Consider the following 16,786-nt stretch of genomic DNA (forward strand, 5'->3'; position numbering starts at 1 on the left):
ATTACCAAGCAACCTTTTGTTGTTGATATCATATGTTGAAGTATAATCCTTGTCAAAAACTCCAGAGTTCCCATTAGCTTTGCTTTTACTGTTGCAGAAAATGGCGATGATAATTTGATCATGGGGATTGGTGTTGACAAATCTTCCTTGTATGACAAACTGAAAGTTGAATTGGGGAACGAACTACACAAGGAACTCTCACCGTACTGTGTTTTGCTGTGTCTCACTCTTGAGGGAAAGCTTAATATGTTCCATTTTGCAAGGTAATCTTATGATACTGTAGAAAGGATCAGAATTAGAACATAAGGCTTGGATGATTAAGTATCATCCCAAGCACATCTATTTATAATCATGAAAAACAGAGAACAGAATTGCATGAGCAATGTGGGACTAAACCCATAGTTGTCACGGCGTCACGGCGATCCAAGTCAGTGGAAGGGTGTCACGTCGATATATCGACATGTCGCCCGCCATGGCGTTGCCATGGCGAGCATGTCGACCATGTTTAATTTTTTATTTTCTGTATTTTTAATGTCATTTAGTATGCTATAATATGTGTCCTATAACATCAAAAATCAACATGAAAGTGTACTACACTACTACTAATATACTATGCCACTATGGTTTAATTCATGAAAGTGTAACTAATATCCATTAGTGTATATGAAAGTATGAAAAATTGAAAATATAGATTAACCTGTCAAATAATTGAAAGCAATAGAAAAAATCAAATGATAGGCTAACCTGTTTACTGAAGCTTGATAGCAATAGTCTTTCTTTAGTGTGTGTGATTTGGAGCAAAGCATCTAAGCTATTAAATGGTTTAAAAAAAAAAAATTTTAATCTAACTTTTATATGTACAAATATCGACCGATATGCCAACATATCGTGGTATGGCGTCGCCATGGAAGCCATATCGAACGATATATTTACATGCACCATGGCGTAGCTCGATATGCCACCTCTCCCAGCGCCAGGACGCCATGGCTACGCCATGACAACTATGACTAAACCACATACAAGAGAGACATAATAAAAGAGAAAAGACATAATAAAAGGGAAAAAGTCCAGAATACCCCCATGGTATTCTGGCCCATACAATCCAACACTCCCCCTCAAGTTGGAGCATATATATCATACATGCCCAACTTGAGTAAGATAGGAAGAAACATTTTCCCACCTAGTCCCTTAGTGAACATGTCAGCCAATTGATCAATAGACTTCGCAAAGGGAACAATCCGGCTTCGAGCTTCTCCTTGATGAAATGTCGGTTAACCTCCACTTGCTTAGTACGATCATGCTGGACAAGGTTATGAGTAATGCTAATGGCTGACAATTAAGCATCATGGGAAGATGGACAGCAACACCAATATCTTGCAACAATCCTCTAAGCTATAGAAGTTCACAAATTCCTTGTGCCATCGCACGAAATTTGGCTTCAGCATTGGATCTTGCCACAACATTCTGCTTTTTGCTACGCCATGTGATAAGGTTCCCATCCACAAAGGAACAATAGCCAGGGATAGATTTTCTGTCAATGGAACCAGCCCAATCGGCATCAGTATAAGCTTCAATCTTCAGGTGACCATTGGGAGAGAGAAGGATTCCTTTTCCTTAAGCAGACTTCAAATACCGCAAAATACGACGGACTGCCTCCATGTGAGAGGAATAAGGATTATGCATAAACTGGCTTATCAAACTTACAGCAACGGCTATGTCAGGTCGTGTGTGAGAGAGGTAGATTAGTTTGCCCACTAATCACTGATAACAACCCTTGTCAACAAATTCACCCTCTTTCTCCTTAAGTCTTGTAGTAGCTTCCGTAGGAGTATCTGAAGAATGACAACCTAGCAGTCCAGTCTCAGTCAATAGATCAATGATATATTTTCTTTGAGAAAGAAAGATGCCCTTCGAAGATTGAGCAACTTCTATCCCTAGAAAACATTTTAGAGGTCCGAGATCTTTTACCTCAAACTCACGGCCAAGGAAGAGCTTCCAATTCTTGATAGCATCACCATCATTACCAGTGACCACAATATCATCCACATAGACTATGAGAAGAGTTACCTTGTCACCAACTTGTTTGATAAACAAAGTGTAATCAACATTGCTCTGCTTATATCCTGCTAAAATCATAGTCTTATGAAATCTGCCAAACCAGGCTCTAGGTGACTGCTTCGACCCATAAAGGGCACACTTCAATTTACAGACCCTGCCCTTGGTCCTGTCATCAGAAAAGCCTGGTGCAATGTCCATATATACCTCCTCCTCAAGCTCCCCATGAAGGAAGGCATTCTTTACATCTAACTGCTGAAGATCCCACCCAAGATTTGTAGCACAAGATAATAACACCCGTACAATGTTGAGTTTTGCTACTGATGCAAAGGTCTCCTGATAGTCAACTCCATAAGTTTGAGTGAACCCCTTTGCAACCAGACGTGCCTTATATCGATCCACTTAACCATCAGCCTTCTGTTTGACCACAAAGACCCATTTACATCCAACTGGTTTTTTCCCTGGAGGAAGAGCCACAAGATCCCACGTATAATTTTTGTGTAGTGTTCTCATTTCTTCCAACATTGCTGCCTTCCACTTTCCATCTGTAGATGCTTCCTGCCAATTTTTAGGAATCGAAACAGAAGAAAGAGAAGATACTAATGCACGAAAAGGAGAAAGAAAACTATAAGAAACAACACGAGATATGGGATGTAAAGTGCAAGTCCTAGTACCTTTGCAATGAGCAATAGGTAGATCGGATGAAGAGGGCTTGCCAGGAGAGGAAGGATCTGGATCTGGAGCCGGCAACTGGATGGGTATTGGTGCTAAAGTGGATTGAAGCTGCCCTCTGTTGGTCCTGCCCCTTGTATAGGTGAGTATGTTAGAGTTGTCAATCTTCTTTTGAAATTCACCAATAGTTCTCTGGGCTGGAGTCAGCTCCCCCTGAATAGGAACATTAACAACACTCTTTTCTATGGTCTCCCCCCTGTAAAGGATTCCCTTCAGATGAGGGGGGAACAGCCAAAGGAGGTTGGGCATCAATTAAAGAAGGATGGGCAGCATCCAAAAGAGGCTGGGTAGCAGCCAAAGGAGGCTGGGCAGCAGCCAGAGGAACCTCAAGAGGAGGAATCTCAAAAGGCACATCTTCACTAGAAATCTCCCCCTGAAGAGGTGGTGAAGAATAATAGGAAAGGGTCTCATGAAAGACAACATCCATACTAACCAAAGTACGGCGGGAAGGGGGATGGTAACACTTATAACCTTCCTAGGTTGGAGAATAACCTAAGACTATACAACGTAGCCCCTTAGGTTCAAGTTTGACTGGAGATTTTGTATCTCTAACATAACACACACAACCAAACACTTTGGGAGGCACAATAAAGGAGGAATTCCCCAGTAAAACATCTGATGGGCTGCGGGAGTCAAGGACCCGAGTAGGTAATCTATTGATGAGATAGGCAGCAGTGAGAACCGCATCTCCCCAATATTGAGATGGGACATTGTGAGCAAACATCAAGGCCCTGTTCATCTCTTACAAGTGGCGGTTTTTCCATTCTGCCACGCCATTCTAGGTAGGGGTATCAACACAACTAGTCTAATGAATAATGCCATGATTAGCCAAATATTTTTGAAATTGAGATTCTGTATACTCGGTTCCATTATCACTCCTCAATATCTTGAGGGTAGCTTGGAACTGAGTTTGGACCATTTTATGAAAATGCTGAAAACATGAAAAAACCTGATTTTTTGTGTGCAAAAGATAGACCCATGTGCTCCTAGAATGACAATCAATAAAAGAGACAAACCAACAATGAACAGAAATAGATGTTTTATGACTAGGGCCCCAAACATCAGAATGCACCAATTGAAAACAAGAAGAACTCCTTTTATTTGAAATTGGATAATTTGAACGTATCAGTTTGGACAGTGCACAAGCCTCACAAAAAAAGTCATCCTTAGTATGTTGGGTGACCAAACTAGGAAACAAATGTGCTAAAATTCCTAAGGGGGGGGTGACCTAGCCTAGAGTGCCATTGGTAAAGTTTAGAAGATGCCAAAGAGTTCTGGTGTAGCAGAGAAGGTAATGGTGGTGGAGTGAAGCGACCATCATCACGCAGGTACAATCCACCATGTACTTTACCCAATCCAATCGTTTTCCCAGAGCCCAGATCCTGAAAGACACAATGAGAAGGAAAAAATATTACTTTGCAATTAAGATCACGAGTAATACTACTAATAGGAAGAAGGTTAGTAGCAAAATTAGGAATATGTAGCACAGAGGACAACGGAAGAGGAAGTGCAGTTGATGATTCCTTTTCGAGATAGAGAGGAAAGGGAACCATCAACTACTTTGACCTTATCTTTCCCAGAAGTGGGATAATAACAATGAAACAGGCTAGAGGAACCGATCATGTGGTCTGTAGCTCCAAAATCTATGATCCAAGGATGGGAAGCTACAGAAGTACAATGACCACCAAATGGAATACCTGACCGGGCAAAGTGTGAACCTGAAGGAGCAGAAGAGTTGGCAGTAGCAGCGGATGTAGTAGAGGCAGCAGCAGCGGAAGTCCTTAGCACACGGAGGAATGCCTATAAATCGTCCTGGGATAGACCAGTGTCAGTAGCAGGGGTAGTGGTAATAGACTCAGTATGGTTGGCTTTGTTCTTTGGCTTTTTCTTGGCAGCCCCCTTAGCTTCAAAGTCAACCGGCTTCCCATGAAGTTTCCAACACTTGTCTTTGGTGTGGTACGGCTTGTGACAGTGCTCACAAATAATAGTACCAGTAGTAGAATCATTAGAAGTAGTGCCTGTAGGTGCAAGAGCAGCCGGGGCAACAGTCTGAAGGGCTGACCTATCAGTAATAGGAGGGTGCAACATGGCAGCCCTACGGTTTTCTTCAGAGGAGACTAGTGCATAGGACTGTTCAAGTGTGGGAAAAGGTTTGTGACCTAACACTTGAATCCGAATCTGATCATACTCCACATTTAACCCAGCCAAAAAATCATAAACTCTGATCTTGTCCATATGTTTCTTATATGAAGTAATATCAGCATCTGTACTTGGGTGAAAGTCAGAAAAGTGGTCCAGTTGCTACCAAAGGCTGCGCAAAGTAGCATAATGTTTGGAGACTGTCAATTCTCCCTGAGTAGTGTGAAGGACCTTCTTCCTGATTTCATATACCTGGGCATATTTGCCAAGCTGTCTGTAGGTTTCCTTGCAAGCAGCCCAAATTTCCGAGGCTGTGTTAAGGAGAAGAAAATTATGCTGCAGATCTGTAGTCATAGAACCAATCAAGTAGGACATAAGAACTCCATTGTTGGCAAGCCACTTTTCTTGAGCAGCTCCAATCTCAGTTGGCATAACACTGGTTCCATTAATATGACCAGTAAGGCCACGGCTAGCAACGGTAAAGGAAGCAGACCTAGACCAAAGCAAGTAATTAGTGCTATCCAACTTGATTGGATTAGGAGGAAAGGTATGATAATCTGATTTGCTTTGTCCATCACCAACAGAAGTAGCAGTCGAATCCACTGAGTCACCCATGAAGACAGTAGAGAATCCAAATCGCAGAATGGGGCTATTGTGAAGAGAAACCCAAGAAATCCTTCAAGTTAAGGGCTGAAAATGGGATGAGAGCACTCCAGGAATGATAGAATAAATGTCTCCAAATATCAGCAACAATTGACAGAGAAAACCTTGAGATCGGTTTTTTCAGGGTTTTGAAAAAAACCCTGAAAGTGCTGAAATCGATAAGGGGAGAAGTAGCCCAAAAAGTGAGTGGATGAGGCTGAAATTGCAGTCGAGTGTGCCTTGAGTAGGGGAGAATCACTCGTCAAAAAATCAGAACCAACTGACAAGTGGAACCTTAAGATCGATTATTGTCAGGGTTTTGTAAAACCTTGAAATTGTGAAGAAATATCGATCTTGAGGGGTCTTCAACTTGCTGTGGATGCTTGTATACCAATCTGCTGCAGATCTTGAGCTCCAATATGTTGAAAAAATCCCTTGTAGTATAGATTGAATCTGTCCAAAGAAGGCTGAAGCCTTCAATTTTCGCAGCAAAGAGACCAAGCACCCTATCGATCAGATCTTGATATCATGGAATGAGGTAAGAAAAAGAGGGCAACAACTGGATCAATAGATCACCTCATCAGTGCTGCCCTATGGAAAAAAGAAGAACAAAACAAAGGGGAGGAAGATCGAGAAAGGGAAGAAGAGAAGAGAAGAGAAAGATGAGATCGAGAATTAGAAAAGGGGGGATCAAGAATGGGAGAGGTGGAGTCCTAATTCATAACCTACTCTGATACCATGTAAAGAGGATCAGAATTAGAACATAAGGCTTGGATGATTAATTATCATCCCAAGCACATCTATTTATAATCATGAAAAACAGAGAGCAGAATTACATGAGCAATGTGGGACTAAACTACATACAAAAGAGACATATTAAAAGAGAAAAGACATAATAACAGGGAAAAAGTCCAGAATACCCCCACGGTATTCTGGCCCATACAATCCAACAGATACTTTCTTATTGTTGCTAATGCTCTTGTATTAAAGCATTGTTTAATATTGATTATCTGTTTTTGTCTAAGTAGATTTGGTTTTGGTGGCATCCAATTATATTTATTAAAAAAAAAAATGCATTTTCCATCTTTTTGATGAAAATGGTTTCTTCTGTAGTGTTGCTGAACCTTCAGTCCCGCCTCGACCTGTCTTTTCTCTTTCTGACGAGGAAGAGGATTCTTCAGCATTCATACATTTGGAAAGTGATACGTCCAAGACATCAAGGGTAGAGGAAAACAAGCTGGAAGAAGTAGTTTCGGATGTTACGGGAGAAAAGACTAGTATAGAACTTAATACAAAAGAAGGGGGGTACATTCTGAAGGAAATTGATTTGAAACCCCCTGTGCTGAATGTGACATTGAAACCCTCATTTGTTACTGAACAAATCTCCCGTAAGGATACAAGTACACAAAATCATGTAGTTGAAAATTTTGCAAATTCTATGACATCTGAAATTTATAATAAACATACAGATCCTGCAAAGCATAGTCAAGAAGCGGAACAGTCACAGATTTCTGGACAGAAAAGCTCAAGTTCAGGGCAATCATTTCTGAATCCACCTTCTTCACAGGGATTTAGTTCAGCCTTCAGCGGGACAGAAACTCAAAAAGTTGGTTTATCCTCGGATGGGAAGATCACAAGTGACACATCTACCACCAATCTTTCCAATAAAAATTCACTTAATTGTGTTGAGGTGGGTAAATTATCCCTTGAAAAGGTTGGATCAACTAGCTTTCAGAGCGCTGCATCTGGTTCAGGGTCCAGTGGGAAATTCTTATTTTCAGATGATCTGAATGCAAGATATTCTTCTGCTGCTTCCAGTTCTATTCCAGTAAAAGTGCATGAAAGTTCTGGTCTTAGCACAGTAAATGCTACACCTCTTCCTGGATGTCAAAATTCATCTGATCTTGTGTCTGGTGGTAAGATCCTCAGTTCAAAGAAGGACTATAGTGCTAATCCCTTCTCAAATACCCATTTTTCTGGTAGAGCCACTGAAACTGGAGGACAAAGAACTACTACTGGTGCAGGAAATACTGAATTAGTGCCTGCTATACACAGCTCTCAAATCTCATTGCAGGAAAGTTCTGTGGTAGGAAGGTCTTTGAGCAGTAAGTTACATCATACAAAGGAAAATAACAGAACTGCCCCATCTTCATTGGTGCTGGATTCGGATCCGGAGTTTTCGAAACATTTTGGAAATGTAAAGTTCGTCTTGCTTTTTTACCTTAAGTAACCAAATGTTGCCTTGTAACCCCCCCCCCCCCCACCCTCTATCCAAATGGCTTATTGTTCCTTCTATAAGTGGTGAGCCTCCCTTGTTTAGTGGTTTACCATCTAATGCTTTTTAACCAATTTTTGGCACTTTTTTAATGTCTGTTTCCTTCTATGAATTGGTAATTTTCATGAGGGAAAAGGTTTATGGACATGCTTACTCATAAAGAAATATGGATGGGCACACCTGCTTTTGCCATGTGGAAGGCTGATGTGGAATTCTGCCTGTTAGATATCCATGGAATGATTTGGATTGGCCACATAAAGAAATTTGGATGGGCACATCTACTTTCTGATATGGAAGTCTGACTGTTAGATATCCATGAAACGATTTGGATTGGCCACATGTCAAATTTCAGACTCTAATTTGATCATTAACTCCTCCGCGTGTTGGCATACCCTCCTGTGCACTGTCTTGGTAGTCCATACACCTTTGTAGCCCTAGATTTTTCAGTGCTTTGTTTTGCCAAATGATCAACTCTGTTGAAACTTGACATATGGCCAGGGGGGCTTGAGATATACCTGTCCATACACCCTCTTTGTAACCCTAGATGACCGTCCATAGATCCTGTATGGGTGTGCTGTCCATAGAACCTGCTCCCTTTTCATAAAAACATTGTTCAATGAATCAAAATCTTCTTCTCTAATTGACAATTACTTGAATGCCTTTGAGTGTGTCTTCTTCCCTGCTATTATTTGGTTAATACTGTGCAGGGGTTATTATATAAGGTCTTCCCCTTTTTATTCTCTAATTAACACATACTACCATTTATCTATAGTGAAGAGGGAGACTAGTGAATGATGCCCTGGCCTCCTCATGTCTATCTTACCCCTTATAAAGCATTAGTTGAGAATGATTCGTGTAGGTCATCTATGTTCTTGCCTGACAGTGTCAGTATTAATGACATTTGAAGTTTGAATCTAATCTGGAAGATTCTTTCCAGTAGGAATACAATATTTGTTTCAAAACTTTTTTTTTGGGGGTGGGAGGGATCCCTACTGCCTTCTCTGTGCTTATAAGGATCTACTTTCTCTTTCAGGTGAAGGAGATGGCAAAAGAACTGGATTCCCTTCTATCATACATAGAGAAGGAAGGTGGTTTCAGGGATGCCTGTACTGTCTTCCAGAAAAGTTCAGTTTTAGCATTAGAACAGGATTTGGACAATCTTTCAGACAGATGCAGAGCATGGAGGGTAATAGTTCATATTTTCTCCCAAATTTGTAATAGATCATGCGCAGTTATAAATGTAGCTTTTGTTTTGGACATTTTGTGCCAAGGGATTGTAACATTTAAGTTAGCTAAATGTGGATTCTTCTGCCTATTGCACGTAATTTTAATATTAAACATCACTGCACAGTAAGAGGTTGATTGATTATGTCTACATTATTGTATTTTGAAATAATTAGATGCTTATTGATTTGGTTTACCTATATTTTGTTTAATGAAATCTTATTTGGTGGCCTCTTATTGTCAACTGCCTTCTCTTGGTTTATTTTTCCCAGTCATAGTTACTTTTATGTTCATTCTCCTCATTATGTTGCAGAATACAATAGAAGTATGCCTCGAGGAAGTACAAAATCTTCTAAATAAGACTGTGCAGGGTATGCTATACTCTTAATGCTGCCTAAATTGCATATTTTATTTATTTATTTTTTGTCCTTGATATCATGTATTTCTATTTAAACTTAATTGAATGTCAATGCTCTCAATTATCTATTCTTGGTTTGTAAAACAATTGAGATTTGGTGTCATTGTTTACAAAAAACTTTAAATTTAGGGAGTTGCTCTGCCTAGCTTTATTAAAAGTATTTATTTCTAGATGGCTTTTCTTCATGCATATACATTGGTGTTTTAATTTTGAAATGTCAATTTTGGGTCTTTATTCAGACCTGAAGGAAAATGAAATATTTTGTAGAAATTGTACAATTTGAATGCCAGCACATGCAGGAGCTACCGGTGGAACTGAATAAAAAGTGTCCCAGTGCACGAGGTTCCCGTTACTGCAGAGTCTGGGAGGGGCATATGTAGGCAGCCTTAACCCCCGCTTCATGGAGAGGCTGTTTCCATGTTTCAAACACGCAACCTGATGGTTTCAATTGCACAACTTAACTGTTGCACCAGTTCATGGTTGTGAACTAAATTCTGTTATTTTGATGTTTGCCAAATCTGACAGCTTCTGTTTTTGAATGTTCATGTTTAACACATTCGTGTACCCATTTTGTGTTTTGTGGGGGGGGGGGGGGAGATGACCATGTTAATGTGAGAAAATTTATGAAATGCATGGTTACTAGGAAAAACCCTCAAATCTGGGAAACACATTAGGGAAATTATTTCGATTCTGCCTTGAAATTATGGGAAATTGATGTAAACCAAATTGTATCAAAGGACCGATATTGTTTCAGTATTTTCAAGCAATGGTAGAGAATTTGATGGAAAGCCGGTGTAGCATAGTTGTCATGGCATCTCGGTGACCCAAAATGTTGGAGGGGGTCCAGACACAAGGCGCCTGGACTCCTAGGCGTTGCCTTGACAACTATGTGGTGTAGGAAAAAAACCAGCAAAATCATGGAGATATATGGGTTGAATCAATATAGGAAAATCTGTATAAGACTCATCTAACATTGATGGAAGATTGAAGCCAAAAGGAAATACAGATAGATGGCAAATAGTAGTAATGAGGTAACCTAGGTTGAAAAAAAAAACAACACTTGCAAACCTACTAGAAACCAGAATCGCAGTGAACCAGAAAACTATGAATATGGCAGAAACCAAACGTGATTGGAACTGTAAACAAAAAATCTGAGATGGTGCTGAAACTAACATAAGTTAGAGGTCCTAATAGGGTATGTGGTTAAAATATCAAAGCATGATGATGGTTAGATAAGGAGATACGGACATGGACAGAAAATAGAAAGTAAGAAAAAATCAGAATTAGTAACTCGAAGAGAAGTGCTATAACTCACAATCGGTTGACTGGAAACCCACCAAATTCTAGTCGAAGGCATAGTTCGAGAACTCGCGAGACCTCTCCGAGTTTCTCGGTATTTCGAAAATCCGAGACGAGATGGGGGTCGAGTCACAAAAGTACAATATCTCGCCGAGATCTCGGTTTGACATAGGAAAATGCCCATCTAGGTCCTTTATATGAGTGCCAAATCTCGAGATGTTGCTGGAAATTCTTGGTATACAGACACCTATCTATGCCAGGAGCCAAGACAGACCCTTATTTATGCCTAATATCACTTAAGTAAATGCTTTTGTATTTTGTATTTCATTTACTTAAATTCCAACAAGTCCAAGATTGCTTAAATCTGATTTATATTGAAGGAGTTATGTACCGGTCAAACTTAATTCGATGTGCGCGAATGCTGTCAAAATCACTCTGAATGAAAATATATTTTTGGACATCAAAACAAATGAATATTTTACCACACTTTTGATTTTTAGCAATGTTTTACCATATTAAGATTTATGGAATTTTTTGATTTAAGAAAAACCCCAGCATTAGAAGGTTGAAAATTGCACCTACCGCCGAAAATCCAGTTTTTGTTCTTGAACTATGGGGTTGACTTTTTTTCCTTTTGGAATTTGATTTTTTAACTATTTTTATTGATTCAAATAGGGGGGTATTTGCTTATTTATGAATAATATCTTAAGTAACTGAAATGCTATTTCATTTACTTAAATGATATTAGGCATAAATAAGTCTGTTTGTCCTGTGTCTGTCCTGGTTTCTAGCATAAGTAAGTGTCTGTCCTGCTTTCCCACTAACTGAAACTCCTATTTGGAATTTGTTTTTGCAAAATCTGATAGTGCCATTGTGTTTAAATGGCCTAAAATAGGCTGAATACCAACTTTTAGACCCAAAAGAGGTCTAAAACCCACCGAGATGGGCTTCCGAGTCAGAAAAAAAAAATTACAAAAACTTGCCGAGATCTCGACTCGACTCGGTTTTGGGCTGGGCCGAGATGGCTCCGAGACCCGAGTTTTCGAACCTTGGTCGAAGGTAGGGAAGAAGAAGGGGATTAACATGTCAAGAATTGAAGTCCATCTGATGGCTGAATTGGATGAAACATAGGACTGAAGTTCTAAGACTCAGAATAGTTTCAACAGGAAAACATAAGACAGTTGTAAGGAACAATAGAAATGTTAGTTATATAAAAAAAAGGCTGTACCCAGTGCACAAGGTTCCCGTGTGTAGCAGGGTCTGGGGAGAGTCAAATGTACGCAGCCTTACCCCTGTTTCCAGAGAGGCTGTTTCCAGGACTTGAACCCATGACCAAGCGTTCAGCAAGTGAGCACTTGACCAACGTGCCAAGCACGACCTTCAATGTTAGTTATAAGGAAAACACAAATTATAGATCAGTAAGTCTCCCAAGGTATACCACAGTTAGATGTATATGCTTGTCGGTATTTCTGCAGAATAATGAAGAAAAAGAAAGAAAGAAGATGAAGTAGAAGAAGAGAAGAAGGGGATATTACCAAATCTTCACCACCTATGGCCTACCGTGGCGCTTCACCACCCTCCCAATCCAAGAATTCCCCACCTTGGGTTGCACTTGCTTCACCACAAGAGCTACTCACTCTCTTTCAGCATCACCACCGAAGAGAAACATTCAATTGAACAATAGCCAAAAATCTGTGGGCAGCATCCCCCCCCCCCCCCCTCTTTTATTTATTGCATTTGATAGCTACATCATAAAAAGTTTCCAGTTTCCTTCTTTGAGTTGGTCTCCTAATTTGAGTGTAGTTTCTATTTTACAGGGAGTTTCATTTTCTTATTTATATGCATGCAATCCTACCTATTGGACAGAGATGAATATTTAATTGAGAGTTTAGAGTTACTGGTTGTTACCATAATGTGGTGCGATTGTTGGTTGCTGGCTTCTCCTTCCTTCGCCCTTCATTCTTTTTCCCCATTTCAGGTGCACTTTTCCTTTCCTCTTTCTCTTCTTTTCTCCTTGGTTCTTATCGTTTTTTGGCTTCTCTTTCTCATCTTCTTCTCAGTTCTATTTTCTTTTCCCTTTTTATTTGCTAGACTACCCATGGTATCCTGTTCTGGCTGTACCAACGATTTTCCCAAACTAGGTTCAATCTCCCCATTCGACCTCTGTTCTTCCTCATCTTTCGGGTGTCAACTTGCCTACCCCAGAGCCTCACCCTCTAAAACCCTTTCTGCTGGAGAGCCAAATCTGGAATCTCAGCTCTTTTTTTTTTTTTTTTTTTGGATGAATAAAAATTTAATTACGAAGAAAAAAGAGGGAATATACAAGCCCAAGGGCAACAAAGCCTAACTAGGGACTAGTTAGGGAGCAAAATAGATGTAGGGAGGCCCCAGGAGACAACAATGAGCCTGTTCCTTGGGGAATCCTTCACATCACAAAGGGGGAGGGAGCTAACTTTAGATGAAACATAAAAAAAGATGGCCTTCCAAATCGTGTCGAAGGAGCGGGAGTTGGATGTCCATCTTCTAAGGTTGCATTCCATCCAAATGTGGGAGATGGTGGCACAAAAGGCAATCTTGCCAACCGAGTCGCAAATCGATTTCCCTCCGAAAGTCATGTCAATCCAAATCCATTCCCGGCTGAGGGGAAGAGGAGTGCGCCGACCAGGCCAACAATGGCGAAGAACACGGGACCAGATGGAGGCAAAGGGGCAAGTGAAAAATAGGTGATCGACATCTTCACTCCCATTCCAACAGAGACAGCAGTTGGGATGGACCTGAATATGCCGATAAATAAGGAAGGCTTGGGTAGGAAGGCAGCTAGTAAGGGCGCACCAGGCGGTGAGGCTATGGCGAGGTATGTGACCACGAAACCAAACAACTCTATGCCAAGGACAAGGGGTCCCTCTATGTCTAACCAAATCTCAGCTCATTTTACTTGTACTGCCAAGTCTGATTTCAGAATCATCCTTCAACTCCCTAGTTGATCTCTAGGATCATCATTGTTGGATTCAGGAGGCCTTGATGTTGCGATACAGTACCTAAAATTTCAGACCAAATCATTGCAGCATGATAGAGTTTGATCACTTAAAAGTCCGTGCTGGCTTACCACCCCTGTTCTCGGTCGAGAGGTTGAAGACCACCTCTCCCATATATTATCTAAAGCCATCGGGTTATAATTTGCATAAATACCCCTCCAGTCCCTACTTTTTCCCATTCCTTCCCCATCCCTTTATTAGTTCCCAAAATACCTTCCTTCATGTAGTTGCTTCCAGTGACGTCCTTAGCTCTACATCTCTTCACTTGATTGATTCTGAATTTCAAGATAATTATAGAATTGCCATCAACCCTATTATTTGAACTCTTTATACGTGGGTGCCCATAGCGACCCATAATCAGAGGTTTGGGACTGGTGTTCAGATCAGAGTACCTTACTGTTTCTTCCTTAGTGAGCCTGCTAAGTCACATCGAGCACAGGTCCAGTTCTTTATTCTCGTGGAGAACTTCACAAGAGGCTCTAGTAGTAATAAATGTAACTGCAGGAGCAAACACCATACACCACCCCAAAAGGAATTTTTGATCAGCGACAAAAAAAAACATTATTCATATATCAAAAAGCAGCAAAAACTAAACAGCTATACAATGCTCGACAATAAGAACACAAAAATACAGGGAATGGAGAACATATCTGCTATGCTGTATTCAGAAAAACCAAATTCCACAAATTCTGTGAAAACTCCTGGTGCTAATTCCTTCAAATTCTTTGAAGCACTTGCTCATGCAACCAAAAAGTGACCAGTGCTAGCCAAATTTAACAACCTGGAAAAAATATTTTTCAAAATTCATGAAAATGTGTTAGCTTCCATCTTATAGGCTATTCCATGATGGAGTGCGAACATAACCTGATGTTATATACTGCAATCACTCAGAAAAGTAGTTTTTATTTAGGTGGCATGTATGTACTTTTATTCTACTGAAGGTGGACCTTGGTGCAATGGTAAGGTTGCTCCATTTTGATCAAGTGGTCATGGGTTTGAGTCTCTGGAAACAGCCTCTCCGCGAAGCGGGGGTAAGGCTGCGTACATTATGACCCTCCCCAGACCCCAAAGTGGCGGGAGCCTTGTGCACTGGATACACCCTTTTTGTATGTATTTTTATTTGACTGTATTGCCATTGTAGAGATAATCTAAGAGTAGCCCCGATACATGATAAATTGCAAAAAAGTCGTTTGAGGTGGCTTGAACATGTGCAGCAGAGGCCTTTGAATGCGCCAGTACAGGGGTGATTTGATTCAGATCGAAGGAGCTAAAAGAGCCTGGGGTAGGCCTAAAATGACTCTAGGAGAAGTGTTGAGGAAAGACATGCATAGCTTAGGACTAATAACAAGTGTGGCTCTGATAGAGTTGATTGGAGTAAAAAGATCCATGTAGCCGACCCCATGTAGCCGACCCCATGTAGTTGAAATAAGGCTGAGTTGTTGTTGTTGCACTTGCAGAACAAACTCTAACATAACTTTTCATGATTGTAATGTTCTGAGGAATGTTGTACTATTAAATGGAAATTTTCATTTATCATTATTATTAGGGTGGGGGGCAGAATGTACGAACTGCCAACCTTTTCTCACTATCTTTGATTATAGCCGTAGATTTTGTAAAAGGTTAATCTGTACCGTTGATTGAATTTTCATAGACATCGGTTCTCGGCTGTTGCAGTAAAACGTTTTAAAGGGCTCTCACTGCAGAAACAGAGTGTGGGTTACCTGAGAAGAAGAAGGCGGCAGCGACGAGCCGACAACAAGAAAGAACTGAAGGAATGAACGATGCAAACCAGCCTTCGGGTGGCATCCAGAAAGAACAAAAACAAAACCTCAATTCAATACCAAATTACGCAGTGGATGACAATATTTTAGAAAATAAAGAAGCCAAACTAAACAAAGAAGATAGAAACATCGTGAGAATCCTTAGATTGGATGAGCAAACGGGGATCCAGTACAATCCAGGCTGCCTAAAGTTGAAGAAGATGGAGAGTGTTAGAAGAGGCGGGGAGTTGAAATCAGAAATCAAGCTCCAGACCATATCTGTAACGATAGAGCTTGCCAACGACGTGGATAGCAGTGGCGAAGCCGATGAAATAGAGGCTTATGACGAGGACGACGGTGGGAATGATCTTCAAGCTCGGGGCGTCGTCCGTGTAAAACCTCAACATGTTGCTTCTACTTCTGCCTACGCCGAACCCATCGGAGCCGCCTTCTCCACCATTGCCAAGCCTCTGCCGGATGGAGTTGCCGCCGCAGAACCGTGGGGGGCCATAATACCCAGTCAGGATGCTGAAGAAGAGTGGGGGGGGGAGGAAGGGGGATATGGAGAGGCGGGAAGGGGGAGAGAGATGGCGGGGAAGGGGACTGTGGAGAATGGGATAGGGTGAGGAAAGGGGATGAGATTAGCACTAGCAGAGCCGCAGAGGGAAGAGGGCAGGGCGGGGCAGAGAGATTACGGTCCCAACCATAGTTAGTAAATACACGTATTATATGCGTATCCGAATGTTTGGATGAAAAAAGCGCCGTATTGCGTACAATACTTCAGAGTCGGATAAATACACGCATTTTAAGAGTTGCCGTATGATACTCGAATGAAACACGTATAATACGTTTACATATATATATATATATATATATATATATTTAAAAAAAAAGTAAAATCTATCTTACCGTTAAACCCATTCTAATACTAACCGTTAGATAAAAAAAAAAAGCTAAAATCTACCAAACCCTCATCTCTTCTCCAGCGGCTGGTTCCCCTTCTCCATTCCTCTCTATCTCTTCGTCCTCTTCTTGCGTTTTGCCGGCGATTGCAGCGGTGCACTTGAAGCGACAATTTCTTAAGGTATTTTCCTAAAACCTTTTCCCCTCCATTCTTCTCCATCTCTGTGTGTTCTCAAATCTTTCTTTGTGAACACTTTCCATGGTTTCTCTACTGATATTTCGTACATAGGATTGATTGAAAACC

General features: G+C 40.8%; 1 protein-coding gene across 1 annotated transcript in view; it reads left to right on the plus strand.

Annotated features, from left to right (window-relative positions):
- LOC122642017 (nuclear pore complex protein NUP214) overlaps positions 1–16,786 on the plus strand; it is a 100,096-nt gene that overhangs the window by 75,256 nt on the left and 8,054 nt on the right. Inside the window, exons 8-11 of the mRNA XM_043835396.1 lie at positions 98–263; positions 6,682–7,765; positions 8,877–9,029; positions 9,381–9,438. Of these exons, the coding sequence (XP_043691331.1) occupies positions 98–263; positions 6,682–7,765; positions 8,877–9,029; positions 9,381–9,438 (1,461 nt within the window). The remainder of the gene's footprint in view (positions 1–97; positions 264–6,681; positions 7,766–8,876; positions 9,030–9,380; positions 9,439–16,786) is intronic.

Source organism: Telopea speciosissima, chromosome 10, assembly GCF_018873765.1.
Source record: "Telopea speciosissima isolate NSW1024214 ecotype Mountain lineage chromosome 10, Tspe_v1, whole genome shotgun sequence".
Classification (NCBI taxonomy): Eukaryota; Viridiplantae; Streptophyta; class Magnoliopsida; order Proteales; family Proteaceae; genus Telopea; species Telopea speciosissima.